Source organism: Diabrotica undecimpunctata, chromosome 3, assembly GCF_040954645.1.
Source record: "Diabrotica undecimpunctata isolate CICGRU chromosome 3, icDiaUnde3, whole genome shotgun sequence".
In the NCBI taxonomy this organism is placed as follows: domain Eukaryota; kingdom Metazoa; phylum Arthropoda; class Insecta; order Coleoptera; family Chrysomelidae; genus Diabrotica; species Diabrotica undecimpunctata.
The window spans coordinates 165,055,121-165,076,488 of NC_092805.1; the positions used below are offsets into that span (position 1 = coordinate 165,055,121).

Here is a 21,368-nt window from a genome sequence, read left to right on the forward strand (position 1 = left end):
CATTGATCAAATACTCTCTTCTTGAGGTATAGTGGCATTTTGGACTTGAAGACTATGGAATTTCGTCCGAATGCTGACCACGCTTGTTTTATTCGTCTGTTGATTTCCGGAAGTAGTGATCCCGATTTATGTATGAGCTGTCCCAGGTATATGTATTCATCTACTACTTCTAGCGAGGTTTCATTAATTTTTATTTCCACGTTGGCGATCAGATCATTGCACATTATTTTAGTCTTTGCTAGGTTCATTTTTAGGCCTACCTCATTGCTGGCTGTATTAAGGTCATTAATTTGCAGTTGTAATTCTTCAGGACTTCTAGCAATTAGAATGATGTCATCAGCGAATCTAAGATGGTTTAGGTATTCTCCATCTATACATAGACCTTGGTTGTTCCAGTCTAATTTCCGGAAGATATTTTCTAAGGTTGCATTGAAGAGCTTAGGGGATATGGTGTCTCCTTGTCGGACTCCTTTCTGAGTGGGAAATTCTGGGGTATTTTCATATATGCTTACTCTAGCTGTGGCCTCTTTGTATATATTTGCTAGCGTTTCGACATATGGTTTATCTACTCCTTGGTCGACAAGAGCTTCTATGACTGCTCTTGGGTATACGGAGTCAAATGCTTTCTCGAAGTCTATGAATGCTAGCGCCAGTGGTAGATCATATTCTTTTGTTCTGCTCATTACTTCCCTTAATGTTTGAATATGATCCATTGTGCTGAAGCCACTTCTAAAGCCTGCTTGCTCTCGGGGTTGTGCAGCGTCAAGTGTGTTCTGTATTCTGTTGTTAATGATTTTGGTGAATACCTTGTATATCACAGGTAGCAAGCTGATCGGTCTATAATTTCTAATGTCTTCCTTGCTACCTTTCTTGTGAATAAGGATTATGTTGGCTGAATTCCACTTTTTTGGAATATGTCTCGATTTTAGGCAGTCTGTGTATATTTTTGCTAGGATTTTCCAAGTTGTTTGACCAGCAATCTTTAGAAGTTCGGCTGTAACACCGTCATTACCGGCTGCCTTGCCGTTCTTCATGCTCTTAAGAGCTGCCTCTACCTCATCCACGAGAACATCTGGTAATTATATATATAATAATTATATTAATAATTATATATATAATAAATAACATATTTATTATATATATAAATATATATATATATATATATATATATATATTATATATATATATATATATATATATATATATATATATATATATATATATATATATATATATATATATATATATATTGTTATGATATGCAAAATCGAGAAAAATATTGGGTTGATTAAAATATTTCAAAGTTCAAAAACATTAAAATAATTCAGATAAGTAAGATAATAAACAACAAACATTTCAAAGAAGGAAAGTTATTAAATTCTTGGATTACCTGTACTAAACAAAATGTAAGCTATACATAAATTATTTCTTTGTTATACTTGAGTGACCCGCATAATTTTAAGTGAAATCCAAAGACAATTGAAACGGGTTTTCCAAAATACATTAATGCAGTGATTAGAGACAAATAGAAGAGATTTTAGAAAGAGGTTTTTGTTAGTTTTTAAGAATTATAGAAAATATTATTTGTAAATAAGTTTTAGGAAATTTTATAATTATAGGTAAAAATTTGTTTGTTATCGAAATGAAAAAATCTGGGAATTGTGACGAGTTTTGATTGGCGGAGATTGAAAAAGGTGGGATAAGTATGTAGGAAAAAGTTTAGCGAGATTGAGGAGAGAGAAAGGATAATCAGTTGGTTTTCCAAGTCTGTAGGACGAACGGTGATTGTTCTCTGGCGGTTTCCGAAATGTAGCAAGCAGTAGTGTTGAATGTTAGTGAGTTTTTGTGGAGTTAGTGTATCTGACAGAAGCTGAAGCAGCAAAATATTGTAAGTCATATTTTCCTACTTATATTCCAAGAGTCACTGTTCAGGCCAACGAGAGATTCAGTTTATCGTAAAGAGAAGATATTCCAAGAGTCATTTTTCACTCGGGCCAACGAGAGATTCAGTTTATCGAGAGGAGAAAGGCTATCATAATTTGAATGATTGTTGCTTTTGAAGGAGATCATTAAGGACGATATACTTGCAACAATCTGTTGTAAGATTGCTGATTACATAGGGAGCGGTTGAGAGGAGATAATACAGTCTACAAGGAACAAGGATTTGGACCACTCATCATCAGAGAGAGATATTTTTGTTTTCTGCAGTTTTTTTTTTCTTTTATTGATAACACAATTTTTACACGTAATTTAGAAAGGATATAAATATTTTGATTAGGAGAGTTAGAATAGTTTGGAATTTTGAGTTTTTCAATTAATATTGTTTGTACCATTAATTTTGATTGTTCACGTACGGAGAACAAAATTTTGAGAATCCTTATATGAGATTTGTTTATTGAAAACTTTTGAGTGTGAATTATTTCATTATTTTTATTTCAATATATAGTGTTAGATCATATGTGTTTTTTATTATTCCGGTATTCTCTGGACCTTACCTTTCACATGTAATAGCATAGATATTGAAGCACGAATTTAACCCTGAGATAAAAGAATTAAAAATTGTGATAGAGTCATAATCATATCATTTAAATAATTTTAATTAATCAAAAATTAATTAGCTAATTATTGCTTGGCTCACCAAGACTTTAAATATCACAATAATATATATATATATATATATATATATATATATATATATATATATATATATATATATATATATATATATATATATATACATAATATAAATAATTAAAATAAATAATTTTATTGTATTTAAAAATCTTTTAAGGTACTTTTGTTGGTGATCCAGAAGAAAGTGCAGCAATTGACGACGTCCTTGCCAAATGCAGAAAAGATCCTCTTCTTATTGGTTCTGTTAAATCGAACCTTGGTCATTCTGAACCTTCGTCGGGTTTATGTTCAATAACAAAAGTAAGTACTAATTATAATGTTTACGTTAATAATAATATTCAATCCAACTCTTCAAATTCATAAATTTCTATACATAATATTTTTAATAAATAGAGTACACGCACGTAATGTAATCAATAAAAAAATATATACACATAAGTAAGTGTAGTAAATAAAAGTAAATGTAAAATATTTAATTTTAGATTCTTTTTAGAAATCAACTTTCTAGAAATAATGTTTTTTGCACTTATCGGCAAACTTATCGGCGAAGTAGGTTATTTATCAAGTCACCAGATATTGGAATAAATAATGTGCTATTGTTAGACGCTAATTTATCTTCATATTTCTCTATTTTTTGGTTTTTAAATCTTTTTAGCATTCCCTTTTACAACGCTTACGTAATATTAATTATATTTTTCTTAAAAATAGATTTACTTTAATCGTAATATCGATTTACTGATATGTCTAAAAGCATCTTTCATCAATCTTGTAATTATTTTGGTTGGTAACATTAAATATGTTTTTGTATGACTTAATATTTTCGATCAAAATTTTGTAGCTTCAACTCATTGCCAGATATATATGTATAATAAACAAGAATAAATTATATCAGTATTGACAATCACTTATTTGTTTATTTTAGAGCATAATAGCATATGAAACTGGTTTAATTCCACCTAATATTAACTTCACTTGCCCAAGAGATGAAATTCTAGGTCTAGTAGAAAAAAGAATGATTGTTGTTACCGAGAAGAGGCCATTTAAAGACAAAAGAGGATTGATTGGTTTGTATATATATACTATTTAAACATATATTATAATGAAATCGGATGCTTCTTTACCTAGCATTACAATTGGACGACGCGACGGTATGCATCACTAGACCAAACACCAAAAATTGATTTTGAGATATTTGACTTCAAAGTTTTCACTCTATTAAAATTCACTATATGTTACAATTGTCGTAATTTTTTGTTTTCGAAGACAGTTTTTTATGTTTTCTCTAAGTGCGAAATAGTAACTTTGCCAATGTTAAAGAAAAACGAAAAATAAATATAAATGCTTTTGGTCGACTTACGATTTTCGCCACATTGTGTAATTGTGTTATACATCAATAGACCAAGCGACATGGAGGTCGTTTTGTCTAGTGATGCGTAACTAAAATATTACTTTTAGTAAATGATTAGTAGGCCACAAGCTATTTTTTCTTTTTGGGTATGACAATAAAAATCGTTGTTTTGAATAGTTTATATTACGTAATCAAAAATATAAAAAAAACTTGAACTTAGTGTTAACAGTTGGTAAAAAACAATTTTGTAAATATTATGAAAATAGTAAATAAACATTACTTATCTTGTATGCCAAAGTCTAAGTCTTCAAATCCGTCAATGTCATCTTCTACTGTATTGTTACCGAAAAGGGAGCGATACAGAGGTTTTGCATTATTTGGTATTAGGTGCATTAAAGATGTAAAGTCCTTAAGCTTAGACACAGAAAGTGGCTTGCCTGTGGACCAAAGAGGAAAAACTGGTTACTTAGGGATTGCATTGTAACGGGCCGTCCTTTTTGAAATTTCTTGTGAAGATGTACTTCGACTTCACTAGTGTTAAAATTAGTTTTCATAAAAATACTCAGTGGTTTATCCTTTCTTATTTCAATTTCTCTATCCAAAACCACTATCATTGGGTAAAAACTATGACCAGGAAAGAGATAGCATAATGTAATTTTTGTCAATGGTAGGTTTAGTTTCCAAAATCGTTTTCAGAATCAAAACTATTTTGATGTTGCGGTTTTGGCCGCCACAAGAGTCTGACCACAAAATTACATGTTTTGCAGAAGTAACATTTTCTTCAATGTGTTTCTTAAGATAACTGCCTACTTCCTGATCTCCCCGACCAGCTTTACCATCTATCCAAACATAATAATGACCTTTGTTATCCTTGCCGCTATGAATACCAAGGCTGTAAATACATAATTGACGCTTATAATATACGATATTTGTTGGAATTCTCGGAAGGGGAAGAGTTTTTTCCAAATCAAAACAAAAGGTTTCCACTTCTGGTTGATCGTTGCTCATCTTCATGTCTAGCTTTCTTCTAGATTGTGCATTTTCAGTTTCTTCTAAGTGCACATCTTTTTCTTCCTTTAACTTGCTTAATTTTTCGTTATCTGCGCAATTTTTAATTTCTAATTCGAAACATTCACATCTACTACAAGTATCTTTTTTTAACTTTTTTCTTTGAAGATTAAATCGTTTTAAAAATATTTTTTTGTGAAACGAAAGTTTAACAGGACCATGGTCTGCTTCTTCAATATATAATTCATACTTTTACTTAATGTTGTTTCTTGTGTTAGGTATTCTCTTCTGTAATGTGACTTGTACTTAGGAAATTTCGTTATGTGCTCAATTATTTTTATACACGATTATCGCTAATTTTATTATGACATCCACTTTGACCAAAGTTTCAAGTTTGGAACCTAACATTACAGAAATAATGGATTCTAAGGTTAAATTCAACGTATCTCATTAATTGAGGAGTGAAAATTAAAACTAATAATGTTCTTGTGTAGGTACTCTGTATTTTCACAAATAAATCCTAAATAACATTAGTTTGATTTATGTTTTCACATATTTTGGTTCTTTTCAGGTAACTTTAGGTTTGTTTAGGTCTTTACGAAATAGTGGTGGTCCTCGTCATTGTAGTACCTTGATGAAGGGATCCTTGGAAAAATTTAATTGAAATATTTTTTCTTTTAGGTTTTTCCTATTTTTGTTTGAGACTAAGAGTTTTATTAATTTTTTAAGGTATTAATAATTTTGGTTTTGGCGGAGGCAATTGTCATGTACTGTTAAGAGGTTATCCTAAAGAAAAAATTAACCACGGTCTACCAAACGACGATATACCAAGAGTAATATGTGCCAGTGGTAGAACGTCTGAAGCACTTTTAACGATTTTCGATGAGATCAAGTCACATACATTGGATGCTGAATACGTTCGACTATTACATAATGTATTTAGGTAAGTGTTATATGGTACAATAACAACTGATATTTTTGTACTTCTTTAGAAACTGCATGTTCTAGACTGTTTTACTCTCACATATGCCACTTGATTCATATAAAGGTTCTTTATGATTTTAAGGTCATTCTCATCTCCCGAACGTTTCTGGAGCAATCTTATTAATTCTAAATGATTAACACAATCGAACGCTTTCTGATAATCTATAAAGCATAGGAAGACATATTTTTGCTGATCTCTGCATTTCTGAAGTAGGACAGTTAAGCTATAAAGTGCTTCTCTTGTGCCAAATCCTTGTCTAAAACCGAACTGTGTGGGGCTAATGTCACTTTCACATCTGTTGTATATTCTTGTGTGAATTATCTGTAAGAAGAGTTTTAGGACCTGGATCAATAAGCTGATCATTCGGAATTGGTCGCAACTATTAGCGTTTTTCTTTTTTTGGGATTGGTATAAAGGTTGATTGAAGCCAATCCTGTAGTATTTGACCAAACCCATAAATATCATTAAAAAGATCTACCAAGGCGTCTATATTGTCTTCACTCAACATTGTTAGAACCTCTATGTATATGTCGTCTGGGCCTGGTGCTTTTCCCCATTTGCTCTGTTTGATTCCCCTTACGACTTCTGACTTCAATATTTTGGGGGAGGGTTCACTTTTATATTCACTTTCAAAGTTTCTTCTAGTATTATCTGAATGTAGTTGCTGTGTGTAGTTTCTCCAATGTTGAAGTAGATCCTTGGGATCAATAATTAATTCATTATCCTTCACAATACTGTTAAAACTGCAAGGTTTTGTATGAGCTGTCACTTCTTTAACGAGTTTATGTATGTTAAAGTGGTCATGTTTTTCTTCCAATTCCTCCATTTTTGCATACCTGTCTAGCAGCCACTGTTCTTTAGCTTTGCGACACTCTTTTCGTATTTGTCGGTTAATCTGCTGATGTTTGGTTCAGTCTTTGTTTTTAAATAATCTGCGGTCGTCCATCATTGATAATATTTCGTCAGTCATCCAATTCTTCTTTTTGTATTTTTGCGAAGCGATCAGAGACTTGGTGGTGGTTACGATAGTCTTTTTAATACAATTTCATTTGTCTTCTATACTGGCCGGCTATTTAGATCTTGCCGTGATATCCGCTATTACCTCATTTAATTTTTCTGTGACTTTTAGTTTAACGTTGTTTTAAGCTGTTTATATCAGTTTTTTTATGGATTTTTTTAAGCTTAATTGTCAATTTTCCTACTACTAATCAATAAAAAAAAAATTTGATTTTTTTATGATGTTGTCATGCGTATGTTGTGAAGACTGTCAGATGTAGAGTCTCCGAGGTAACAGTTTGTATCAGGTATTCGTAATGACTAATTTTTCTTCTTAATAGAACTCATAATCATTAGCATATCACCTCTCTCGCTTCGGTCTCCTAAACCAAAGTCATCCACGCTATCTTCAACACATCCTCGCCCTACCTTCGCATTGAAATCTCCCATAATTATAAGTGTCTGGTTCTTCTTGATCAGTTTCAGTAACTCCTTGATCTCTCTGTACAATTGTTTTCCTTTATTTTCAGGCTTGACCAAGATTGATGTATAGATTTGTATAATGTTAAGGTCAACATGATCGGCTTGGACTTGTAGTAGTGCTGCCCTATCTGAGTATGCTATGAAGTTCTTTACTAATTTGTTTGAGGCTGTGTTAACTAGAAATCCAACTCCGTTATAATGATGAGATAGGTTATTTCCTGAGTAATATAGTGTCGCTTTTTCTTTAGTACATGTACCACTGTTAGGCCATCTGATTTCGCTAACTCCTATGTCTATGCCTAGGTCGCATCATTCCATTTCTTGTATTATGTTGTCTAGTTTACTGGCGGTATAAAGACTTTTAACGTTCCAAGTACCCAGTTTTAGCTTTGGGGTTTTTCCCACTTTCGGGTGGTTCCTAGCAAATTTTACTTCTTCTAATGTTTATGAACAATGGAGATATAATTAACAAAATAATTGTCGCTAACTTCGTTCCTATTATTCGTAAAAGGTTTATTTGTTTTGTTAAATGTGAGTTTTTTTACCAGCTATCGAATGGTTGTACGTACAAGTCTGTAGCTTAAAAAATATAGAAGTTATTACAATTGTTTATAAGTAAAAAACATACCCCTTTTTCAAACGTTTATTTTGTAAATAATTTCAATGAAAACTCAATATTCATTTAACTTCTGAGATAGTATTAGTCTTAAAGAATTCTATGAAATTTGTTAAATGTGTCTAGCATCATTCATAGGGCAAGTTCAATGGTTTAAATAATTAGTCCCAGGGATAAACAAATTGAATAACTTTTAAACTATTTGACCTATCGGGGGGAAATTTCGCACAAATTTAAAGGACGGTAGTTCCTCAATGTTGAAATGTATTAATAACATTTTATTTTGTTAATAAATAAATTGATTAAATTTATAAATTAGTGCAAAAAAACTGCTTTTTTGCATATATCTCCGTAAATTATTCATCAAATTTAATTGAAAAATCGGGAAAATAAAGATATTCTTGATATAAAAAAATGGTTTAAATATTGTTTATTTAAATTATAAGGGAAAAAACTTATAGATAAAAAACCAAATTCTGACCATAAATTATTGTTTAAAAAAAACGCAAGGTAAAAATAGGAGTATCTTTTTATCTATTCGTCATCTAGTAACCCCCACCTATGTCTTAAAAGCTTCAGATATCTGCGAAACATTTTGCCGTGAAATCGATGATTTTTGTATAACCGACTGGGCTACTTCTGTATAAGTCACTAAGGAGACCTTAAAAGCTTGAAATACGTATAAGCGGATGGCAGGGGCCCCGCATTATAATTAAATCTCAAACGTCTTTATGCTTTATTTAGTTACTCAAGTTCGTGAGTACTAGGATTTTTGTCGTGGTAGATAGACAGATCGTGGAATGCAAATTGTAGATTCTCCTTGTCGGCTAATTCATCAATATGTCTGTTTTGTATATTGTAGAAAACACAGTAGCCAAATATCTGAATTTTAGTTTTACCAAGTAAGAAATCTTTGGATTTCTACTATGAGGAGACCTAATAAGGTCGAAATACGTATAAGCGGTTGGTAGGAGCCCTGCATTGATATTAAATCTCAAACGTCTTTCTGCTTGAGTTAGTTTTATTTTCTTTGAGAATCCATCCTTTCATGCATATACAAAATAGTTTCGACTTTTTAGCTGTACCATGTTATCCTTTTTTATTTTAATTTCTTTTTATTTCAGAAAACAAATTTTAAACCATCGCTGTAGGGGTTATTCTATAGTAGGAAAATCTGGAGAATTATATAGATTTACAGGTTATTCCTCTATAAACACGCCACACTTATACTTTGCTTTTGGTGAACTAAATGAATGGTTTGAGCTAGGAAAATGTCTCAAATTGATACCTGCTTTTGCGATTACTTTAGAAAAGTAAGTTTGTATTTTTATTGTTCATAGTGGAATTTCTTTGATTAATTATTTTCTTGAAATGGTTAATTAATGTGTTGTGAATGTTATATACATTTTAACATTTTTAGGGCACATAAAATTTTGCTTCCCAAAGGAATTAATATTAATGATGCTCTCGAAGCACATGAACCAAGTAGTAAAAATCAAATATTAGGAAGTATATTAGTTCAACTTGGTGTAATAGATATTTTCAAAACTTTGGAAGTTCAGCCGATAAACTGTTTTGGATACTCTTTTGGGGAACTACTGGCTGCATACTTTAACAACATATTAACTTTTAAACAAACTCTCGAATGCGCCTGTACTATTAATGACGTCGTTGAGAGAATAAATGCTACTTGTAAAGGAAAAGAAATAAATATTGTAAGTATCGTTATTTTTATTCATGTTTTTTTAACGATTTACTATTATGTAACAATAAAACATTGAAAACTATGTTTTCAAAAGTACCAGCTCGTTGATGCAATAAAAAACATATGCTTACATGTGTACTTTTGTAGATATAGAGCATCTATGCAATCTTAGGCATCGATTTAATTATATTTAGACACGTAACTGCCATGCAGGTTTAAACACGGTCCAATGCACTTTTACCTTGCACGCCAATTCTCTTTAATTGCAGAATTGATCAGTACGGCCCTATAGACAATACGCTCTGACCAAATCAGATTTGTAACTGTTTGACGATTGCGAATTGGAGCTCATTAGTTTTTAAAATATTGGAAATTGAGCTTCACGATTTATTAAAGAACTAACGTTAAAAATTTGATTGGTCCAGAGATGTTGAAAACTTGAAAAATGTGTGCCATTTTCTAGTTCGGAAATATAAATATCTAATTTCTATTCCAAACACTTTAAATGTGTGTACCTTCTTTAAAAAAAGTGTTAATTGCAGGCTAACAATATAGTCAACAACCATGGAACCAGTAATGTATCCGCTTTATTGGATAAATTTAGAGCAAACTTTGGATCAGTGGAATCTTCTTCAATAAGTAGGTATATTATTATATATGGTCTTGTTCATTTTTTTTGATTTGAAAAGTATTTTAAAAAAACAATGATATGCTATTAAATATAATAAGAACGACATTATTTCACATGATTAATGATATTTGATGTATATATAATAGGCAAGTCTTCTAAAGCTGGCGCCGTTTCTCGCATCCTAATTTCCAGCGTTTTCTTTCGAAACAATCTTCAGTTTTTAAATCTCTGCCGGTCATTGCATCTTCGACATCTTCTCTCCGTGACTGTCTTGGTCTACCTCGTTTTCTTCTTGTGGGCAGGGTCCATTTATCTTTGTTTTTTGGCCACCTATTTTCAGTCATTCTCTACAGATTTCCATACCTGTTTAGTCTTTTGGCTTCGATAGTATCTATTATGTCTAGATCATTTTTCATTTATCTACTGTCTACGTTTCCCACCCTATCAAGTTTATTGTGTCGGCAACATCCACTCCAATTATCGATTTCTATTGGCTTAATATGTCTGTTATAGAACAAAGTAAAGACCTACGCCATTAATTCCTGCAATACTTGTGGGATGTGTTTTAATAATTTGTTTGGTATACCTTGTGGTCCGATTGCTTTTCGATTTTTAGGATTCTTATTGCATCTTCGACTTCCTGTTCTGTTATTTCAGCGTCTTCATCGTATTCCACTTCATACTTTGTTGTAATGCTGTTCGTGAATTGCGGTCTTGTTTCAGTTAGAAGTTGTGAGCAATGTTCTATCCAAGATCTTTCTTCTATTAAATCTATTCTACTCATTTCTTTTCTGTTTGCTCTCAGGTTTTTTTACCGTTTTCCATGCTCTTCTTGATCTTATTAAACATATAGATTTGTTGAGCTATTCGCATTTACTTTCCCAACACACACTTTTTGCTTTGATGTATAATATTAAATAATTAAGTACATTATAAGAAAATTTAAGCACTCAATTGTCTCTATTTCTTTCTTCTTCTCATTGCGCCTTCTCCTTTCGAAGGTTGGCGATCCAAATGGCAATTGTAGTTTTGGAAACTGCTGCGTGAAAGATCTCTGCGGATGAGCGGTCGAACAATCTCCTCAGGTCTTTCAGCCACGAGTTCTGGCGTCTTCCTACTGATCTTTTGCCCTGTACTTTTCCTTCCAGTATAACTTGAAGTAATTCATATCTTTCGCCTCTCAGCACATGACCCAAGCACTACATTTTCCTCTCTTTGATTATTCTTAGTAATAATTATTTTTGTTTACACATGCGACGAAGTACCTCAACATTAGTAACTCTTTGTACCCATGGAATCCTCAACATTCTTCTGTATATATACATCTCAAAGGCATCTATTCTTTTTTCTATTTCAGAGTCCATTGTCCAACTTTCACAGCCATACAGTAAGACAGAAAAAACGTAACATCTGATCATTCGGATTCTAAGCTGTAGACTAAGGTCTGATCTTGTAAAAAATGTTTTAATGCCCATGAATGTTTTCCTTGCTTGTTCGATTCTTGATAGGATTTCTTTTTTTGGATTACACTGACTATTGATATTTGTTCCCAAATATTTTATGGAATTTACCTGGTACGTTTATTGGTGTCTTTGAAAATACTAAAGTTTTAGTTTTGGAAACGTTTAGATGTAAACCGAACATTTCGCTGTGGTGAACTACCGCATTTATTATATTTTGTAGTTCTTGTGCGTTGCTTGCTATTAAGACGGTATCATCAGCATATCTGATGTTGTCTATGCTGATTCCGTTAATCTTAATTCCGCCTTGGACCTCGTCTAATGCTTCTCTGAATATAGACTCCGAATACAAATTAAAAAGTAGCGGTGATAAGACGCAACCCTGTCTCACTCCTCGTCGGATTTGTATGTCTTCGGATGTTGTGTGCTCTATTTCAATTGTTGCCGTTTGGTGCCAGTATAGTTCTGAGATAATTCGCAAGTCTTGTTCGTCAACTCCAGTTGTTCTCAGAATTTCGATCATCTTTTGATGATGGTTAACGCAGTCAAATGCTTTTCGATAGTCAATAAAACATGCATATACATCTACATTCAGGTCTCTGCATCGTTGCGTTAACACATTTAAAGCAAAAAAAGCCTCTCGTGTTCCCAATCCGTTTCGAAATCCGAATTGAGTGTCGCTCATATGGAACTCGCACTTCTTGTAAATTCGTGTATGGATAATTCTGAGAAAAGTTTGAAAAATGTTGAGGGAAAACTTATTCCAATTTTATTTACTATATTCTTTGAATATTGTAAAACTTACATTTAGTAATCGTTACTTTAATAGTTTAATAATTTTTTAGAAAAAGAATTAGCGGCCAACTTATCAGAAATTTTGGAAAATCCTTCCAACGGAAACTCTAAGAACTTTAAAACAGCCGATTACTTCATCAAACCTTTGGTTAACGGCATTTCCAATAAATTGGAGCATATGAAAAGTAATTCACTAGTGCTAAGTTTTGGTTCAATTTCAATATTGGATGTTGCTATTGATGATGCTGAAGTTATTCCGTTGGTGTCTAAACACGAGGACAACTATTTAACCGGATTTTTAAAAATTTTGGGAAAGTAGGTATATGTTAAAGTAAAAAAGTACGAATGTTATTTAACGACAATAAAACTGTAATAGTTAACGACAATCAAAAGAGAATTATAATATTTTTAAAACCAGCTAGTGGAACTTCCTTGTTTAAGAGAAAAATGTTGCAGCAAACATGGCTGATGCATTCAAGACAGAGGCCAAGTAAGTCTGAATAACAACAATAATTCTTTCTGACACGGTTAGAAGCTCTTACCAGATCAGTACTATAACTTGAACTTCCAAGACGGTTGGCGCTGACTTCCAAGTGTCGGTGATAGTGCGTGTGATAGACATAATACGGTTAATAGAAGAACAGCAAATTGGAATATTGGTCGACTTATTCAATACAATATACAGTACAGAAATCATTTCCAGAGATTGGCTGATGTCAACATTCATAACATTACCAAAAAAACCAAATGTAAAAGAATGCCAAGACCGCTGGATAATAAGTTTAATGAGTCATATGCTCAAAATATTTTTAAAAATTATACACCGGAGAATACACGACAAACTTGAGCAGGACATAAGTGACACACAATTTGGATTTAGAAATGCACTGGGAACGAGGGAAGCCCTGTTCGCTGTGAATGTACTTGTGCAAAGTGCATGGATGTTAATCAGCCAGTATATATGTTTTTCTTGGATTACAACAAAGCCTTCGATAAGGTCAGACATAACCGTCTTATCGAATTACTTGAAAAGAAAAACTTAGATATGAGAGACATCAGGATCATTAGCGCTATCTATTATAATAATCAGATCGCTGTGGTAAAAGAGAACAAACACCGTCTTTTCAAATGAAATACAGATTGAGAGGGGCGTCAGGCACTGCCGTGTCCTTTTTCCTACTTTGTTCAATTTCTATTTAGAGGAAATAATCCAGGAAGCACTAGAAGAACTAACTATGGGAATAAAAGTAAACGGCCGACCAATCAATAATATACGGTTTGCCGACGACACTATTTTATTGGCGGAATGTCTTGAGGATTTACAACAAATGGTCGACAGAGTGGTAGAAGTCAGTGAAGAAAACGGACTGTCCCTAAACACAAAAAAGACACAATTTATGGTAATTAGAAAAGCCCAACAGCGCCAAGAAAACATAACAATACATGGAGAACAAATTAAAAAATTGAAAAATATAAATATCTGGGTACAATAATTAACGAAAATAATGAGTACACAGACGAGAGAGATTAAGGCAAAAATAGGACAGGCAAGAAATTCTTGAAACCGAAAAAAGAACTCAGCAGCAGGGACATTTCAATTTCTTTAAAGATAAGACTTCTGAGATGCTACGTGTTCTCCGTGTTATTTTATGGGTTGGAGGCTTGGACATTAAAGAAAGATGTTTCGGACAGATTAGAAGCCTTTGAGTTGTGGGCCTACAGAATAACATTAAGAATAAGTTGGGTGGATAGAGTCACGAATATCAAGGTGTTGAGAAGAATGGGAAAAGCTAAAGAGGTTTTAAATACAATTAAAGTCAGAAAACTGCAATATCTGGGACATGTGATGAGGGGCGAGCGTTATAACTTGCTGCAATTATTAATACAAGCAAGAATACAGGGTAGAAGGAGTCGCGGAAGAAGACGCATCTCCTGGTTAAACAATTTGAGAGCTTGGTTTAACTGCATTTCTGCTTTTTGCCTACCATAGGGTAAGATTATGGGGGTAGAAGATTGGGGAATAGAAACTGTGGGGGTGGAGATAGAGTAAGCAAAATAAACGTTACTTGTGCAAACGGGCACTCAGGGGTAAGTTGGAGAGCTGGGGTCGTGGATAAGTAAAAGACAAGGGGGTTTGGATTGGGGCAAATACAGAAAAATGAAATAAAGGGTCATACATCTCTTGGGACAAACAGAATGAAAATAAACCGGAAACACCTCAAGAAATTTAATATAGGGCGCCACTTAAGGTGCCTAATTATACCTATTACAACCAGCTAGTTGTAACTGGAGATATAATTATGAAACATAAAAAAACATATCTTTTCCAAATGGAAACTCAAAAAAAAGGGTTAGTTAAAAAAATAAACAAATGTTAAGAAACAAAATTTAACGTTTATTTTTGTGTCACCACAAATAGTTACAAAACATCGAGAACACAAAAATGCTCAAAAAAGACAATACAAAATATTATAACAATAGCTGCAAAATACAAAAATACAAAAAAAACTTACATGTGTCATCTGTTTACAATTTCCAGGAGTTGGAGATACTACAAAAACTTACAAAATTTACATGAAAGTTAACCTTTCATTAAAAAAAAAACGAATCAAAAATGCTAAAACGGGCTGTCATAAATTAACATTAAATTTAAAACAAAACTGAATAAATAAATTGACAGCTAAAGTCAAACCATAAAATTTACTACTTTAAATATTACAAATTCTTTTTTGTATGAAAGCAATTATTACTTTTTTTAAAAAATGACTGCTTTACTTTAAATTTACATAAAAAAATGTTACCTGGATTTCACTATTTCGCACATAACTCTGAAACTTGTTACATCTCTGGACTGAAACTGCAAGAACGAAACTCTGGAACAAAGGGAAACCATTTCCATAATCTGGAACGAAAATCTGACGTGGATGGAGTTGAATCCTGGACACGAACTCACGAACAAAAGGGACTGGATCTCACACTGCAAATTGGATCGACCATTTGAGGCCGAAGCCGGCACTGAGCACAAAACTTATGACTCTGCCTCTTAAACAACCGGAACAGGTGGAATTAGACGATTAACTGCTACTAAAATTGATTTCCATAACGTAAGACGAAGATTTCCCTGAAAAGGGACAAAAACAGAAAACCACAAATTGAATTTGGACATGACGCTGGAGATCAGATCACCGCTCTTCACCACGGCTCCAACGAAAGTGACGAAATTATCTTTAAAAATTGCTCGCATAAGTTAGAACAAACAAAGCACTTAGGGTATATACTAAACACAACGGAAATTAAGACGTAAATTAATTTGAAAACGCAATATCGTTGATATAAATACATAAATATAAATACAAAACGTGACATAAATAAACAATAAAACGATTTATGATCGACGGCGGCGACCTAAAAAGAGCGAAAAAGATTATAACTTGAAGGATACGAACTAAGAAACATTGAAAACATTCTTGGTTATTATAATGCATATATAAGGGAATTTCAATTAACACATATACGAGGGGACTTCAAAATAAAATGCTACACTGCTGACCTCTTTACAGCAGCGGTATCGAAAGTGCGAATTGCCATGATGGTTGCCAACCTTCTTAGAGGAGATGGATGGATGAAGAAGAATAGTGCGTGCGTACAGAGGGATGGCAAGCCGGCGACCCTCACTGGTGATACCATCGTTACATCTTAGAGAAACAATCTTCATTCTTTTTAATAATTTATTTTTTAGTTTTAGTCCTTTTATAGCAGAAATTTGTGAAACCTAAATATAATCTTCTTATACTTGTACCCTATATTTAGTGTTCCACTTTAATTAAACCTGGAGTATATTAAAATGAAGTGCAGATAATATTAATATAGTAATTGTTTTTCTTTCTAGTTTATATGTTAATGGTTACAATCCTCAGTTGGCTAAATTATACCCAGAAGTGTCATTTCCTGTAAGTAGAGGTACAAGAATGATTTCACCGTTTATTAGATGGCAACATAAACGTGAATGGTTTGTACCATCGTATGAGGTAGATTTGAATAATGCCGTTCAATGTAGTTCAAGATCGGTAACTGTTCAGTTCGCCGATCAAGAGTGGAGTTTTGTGCAAGGACATGTAGTTGACGGTAAGATTTTTTATTGTGTTATTTTTTTCTAAAGTAATGCCCAAAAAGAAGAACCGTGGCTCTTAAAACAAAATTCACATGGAAAATATCGCTTTTTACAATTAAAAATAATACGGAGTCCGTTTTTATTAGGGCCAAAACGACACAGGCTAGCTAAGTAGAACCTGAGTTATAGGCATTTTCCTATAATAAGTTTCCTACTGCCCCCCACCTCTTATTTAAAAAGATAGATTAAAACTGTAACACTAAATATATATAAGTCTTTATCTTGTATCATATCAACATCAATCCCCTTTACCGACATGTCTTGTCCAAGCGTCTCCTCCCAAGTCTTCCTCTGCTACTCCGTATTGAGTGATTAACGTCTCGACGTTGAACATGCCCGACCCATCTTAACTTATGCTATCTCATTTTGGCATCAATTGGTACGACCCCTATGCTTCCCCTAATATACTTATTCCTAAGTTATCCTTTTTTATCACTTCACTCATCTATCTAAATATTCTCATTTCCACCACATCCATTCCTTGTTCCTCTTTCTTTTTAACTGCCTAACATTCAGTTCCGTACATCATAGCAGTTTTGTAAAAAAAATTCCTTCAGTTTCATCGAGATCTTTTTGTCATACAATTCACCACTCGCTTCTTTTCATTTCATCCATTCCCCCATAATTCTATTGTATTCATCTTTATCTATTTCATCACTACTCTGTGTTGTGGAGTTATTTTTTTCCTACAGCATAGGAGAGAACCAAACTTCTATGTCGAAGCAAATTATAGTTCGATGCTAAAGAAATAATAAATTTCAATTTAATATTTTATTTTAAATGATTTTACTAACACTTTTGTTATTAAATTGTTATTTCATATTGTGGGCTGATTTAATAGTGACTTTTAGACGAGAGGAAATTTTACGACTTTTTTTATGGCTTTCCAGTTTTGTTAATTCGAAAAGCATTAAAATGTTTTTTCTACTCTCTTACTAGTAAATTGTATATTACCTACTGTTTGGATGCTAAGCAAATACATCAAAACAGATACTGACACGTAATGACTAGCACGTAATAAAAAAATTACGCTTAAGCTCTATAAAAATGTGTAATATCACATAAGCCTTGTAAGTCAGTTGGTCGAGTTACCATGGATTAACAGACGTTATTTTGACAGATTAAAAATTATTAGGGGAAAATATGAAAAGGTATATCAGCAATTTATGGATTGGCGTACAACAAATAATGTAAATTTATTTTCTGAAAACGTACTTGGCTTATTTTGGTGAAATCACTAAGAAATTTAAACGATCCTCATTATGGGCAATATATTCTATTCTAAGAAGTGTTATAACTTTGAAAAATAATGTTAATATTGAAAATTACTCGAAAATTCGAGCTTATCTAAAAAGGCAATTAGAAGGTTTTAAAAACAAAAAATCTAAAATTTTACATCCTGATGAAATAAAACTTTTTTTAAATGCAGCTCCTGATGTACAGCACTTGTTAATAAAGATATGTTATTTAAAAGTATAACATATATGTGCCTACTTATAATACTTTTATTTTAAGGTTGTTGCAATTATTGGAATATGTGGAGCTTGAAATCTTAAAATCTTAAAATTTGTGACATTGATGATTTAAGTACCATGTTATTGGTTAAAATTCCTGATACGAAAACCAAAATATGTAGGTCTTTCGTTATTTCCGGAAATTTCTATAAAATTTGCAAACAATATATATAAATTCGACTACAGATTAGCGATTCGCAAATAAATTAATTTTTTCTTAATTATCAAAGAGGTAAATGTACGAAACAGGTGGTAGGATTAAACAAAATAGGCGGTGTTCCTAAATAAATCGCCGAATATTTAAAGTTACCAGATCCCAAAATGTACACAGGTCACTGTTTAAGACGAACTTCTGCCACTATTTTGGTAGATGCCGGTGGTGATTTAATGGCTCTTAAACGACATGGCGGATGGAAATCTTCAACAACGGCCAAAGGATATGTCGATTAGTCAATAAATAATAAGACGTCAACAGTCAATAGAATTATAAATTCAATTGAAAGTAATTTACAGACCTTTACATACACTGAAAATACTAATGTTCAAAAAAACACACCGTACAGTTTACGTCATCTCACCATTCACCACGTATTATTGAACAACCGCCAAGCTCGGATAAGGGTATGGTTGTAAATAATTGCCAAAATTTTACAATTAATTATTATAAATAAATAAATATAAGGTTGAATGCTCGGATAATTTGATCAAAGTTTATAAATAAATATTTAATTTAAATTGTTCCGGATTTTGTTAAATAAATAAAAGTTACTTACTATACTTTTTATTTTTATAAATGAAAATAATCGTAGAAAAAGTATAGTACACAACTTGAGTTCTAAGCTTATTACATGCTTGTAAAATTACTGCGCTCGCCGCTACGCGGCTCTTTTTTAATCACATGTAATAAGCTTCTTACAACTCTCGTTATGTAATATACTATTACTAGCGGCTATTAAAAAAATCATTTAATAAGAAGTCGTGAAATATAACGATAAATAAAGCAATTGTGTAGAAAGATCGTTTTTATTTCCTTTTAGAATAATCAAATGAGTTTTGCTCTAGTTTTAATATTACCTCGGGTATTATGTAAAAATTATTTCTTGAAATATATACAAACGATTTTGATTTATGATGTAATAAGATATTTAAGAAAACTTAATTTTTTTGTGGTAATGAGAATATTTACAGAGCCGTAATACTCGGCAATACCGATCCTATAATATTGTTATCGAGCCGTGATCGATAGTTCATGTAAACAAAGAGGTGTAGTCTATAGTCTCAGGACTGGATTTGTTTTGTTTGGTATCATTCAGTTATGTTCCGTCTATCGATATTTCGGTAGGTCTACCGAATTTGATACCTATATACCAATCCATCGAAATGCCCTTTGGATCTAATGATTTAAAAAAACATATTTTGCAGGGTGCATGAAAATTTATATATGAATTTTGCTACTAAATGCGCTATGTTTAATAATTTTATCTTTTACATATCTCGTCTTCTTTTCTCCGATTATAAGAATCTATAAAAAAGAATTTGGTGGCAAATTGTCTGTAATTTTTCTTTGTATTGTTTATTGAATATTTCTGGTTTAGCTCTAGTAGCTAACATCGATTGTGTCTCTCTTTATATGTTTTTTGTTTATGTGAAAGGAAAAATGTCGTAAAAACCACACCCACATCTCCGACTCTGAGCAACGAGGCCGCCTTTCATTTGGTGTACCTCAAACACTGTCTATCGTTTATTCTGTTATAACTTTTTTAAAAAATTTCGGACTATAATGTCCTTAGCAGTAGTTTATAATACGAAAACTTCGATAGTCCAACATCTCCCTGCAAAACGTTTGTCTCTGCCGCTGGATATGTGGCACTAAAGCTTCGGGTCATGAGGGTAGGATTTATTAGGAGGGCTAGATTATATTTCTAGAACCTTTAAATTATTCATGTGAATTCGTGGATGTTGCTGAGAGTACTGTTGCTTACAGACAACTTACACTGCCTTTAACATTCACTACCCATCTCTAATTATTACAATTTTATTTAAAGTGCTAAAATCTTATTTCGTTTTAGGAAGAGCACTTTTTCCAGCTACTGGATATCTATTTTTAGTTTGGGAAAGCCTTTCCCGAATAGAAGGTATTCCAGTTAATTTTAAACAAATCATATTTGAGGACGTTAAATTTATGAGAGCTACTACCGTGCCTAAAACGGGAAAGGTAACATTTACAGTTTATCTGAATATTATATCTGGTCAGTTTGAAATTGTGGAAGGTGGAGTTTCGATAGTAACAGGAAAAATATTTTCAAACGACGAAGATGATGCTACTTGTTACGGTCTAGATACAATTGCCGAGCATTCTAATAGTTTAACGGGAAAAGATGTCTATAAAGAGTTACGTTTACGAGGCTACAATTACAGGTGAGTATTTTTTTATTATTGTTGCAGTTTCGCCACTGTGTTTAACCCTTAACTAGTCGCTACATGGTCAAAAAGACCGCACGTAATAAAAATTGCTAATATTTCGGAAAAAAATTACATTTGGCAACCACGGCCTTCATTAGATTACTCATTCGACACAAGGAGCCTCAGTACTAAAGCAGAGTAGCAAGAGGTTTGTTGATTAGAAGATTAGGACAGCGCAAAGGTCATAATTTCCGCGCGCGTCTAGTCAGCTAAAAAGTTTTTATAAATCGTTTTATTGTGTTTCTTATCACCTTAAGGTAAAAGCTTTTTGTATAATAATACCTAATAAGATAGTTAAGATAGAAAAGACAGATAAAAAGAAAATAGCTATACGCAAACAAATTAATAATGCTAATTTTAATATTTGCATCCTACTCAACCAACACCATGCTAATCGATTTAGTATTAAATAGCCTCACTAACTCATACCTATACGACCATGCCTCCCTAAAAAACCCTACTAACTCGCCCCAGCTCGTCCCTGTCTCATTATAATCTACTTTCACTCTACTAATTTTATTTCTACCCAACCACTTTAACCTAATCTGTCTCAACACCG

At 32.6% G+C, this 21,368-nt stretch overlaps 1 protein-coding gene across 3 annotated transcripts in view; it reads left to right on the plus strand.

The window, feature by feature from the left end:
* Positions 1-21,368, plus strand: part of LOC140437742 (fatty acid synthase-like) — an 85,603-nt gene that overhangs the window by 13,973 nt on the left and 50,262 nt on the right. For all 3 annotated transcript variants that reach the window (XM_072527436.1, XM_072527437.1, XM_072527438.1), the window contains exons 7-15: positions 2,792-2,934; positions 3,557-3,698; positions 5,720-5,933; positions 9,195-9,383; positions 9,491-9,785; positions 10,318-10,414; positions 12,712-12,976; positions 16,551-16,786; positions 20,416-20,764. In XM_072527436.1, the coding sequence (XP_072383537.1) occupies positions 2,792-2,934; positions 3,557-3,698; positions 5,720-5,933; positions 9,195-9,383; positions 9,491-9,785; positions 10,318-10,414; positions 12,712-12,976; positions 16,551-16,786; positions 20,416-20,764 (1,930 nt within the window). The remainder of the gene's footprint in view (positions 1-2,791; positions 2,935-3,556; positions 3,699-5,719; positions 5,934-9,194; positions 9,384-9,490; positions 9,786-10,317; positions 10,415-12,711; positions 12,977-16,550; positions 16,787-20,415; positions 20,765-21,368) is intronic.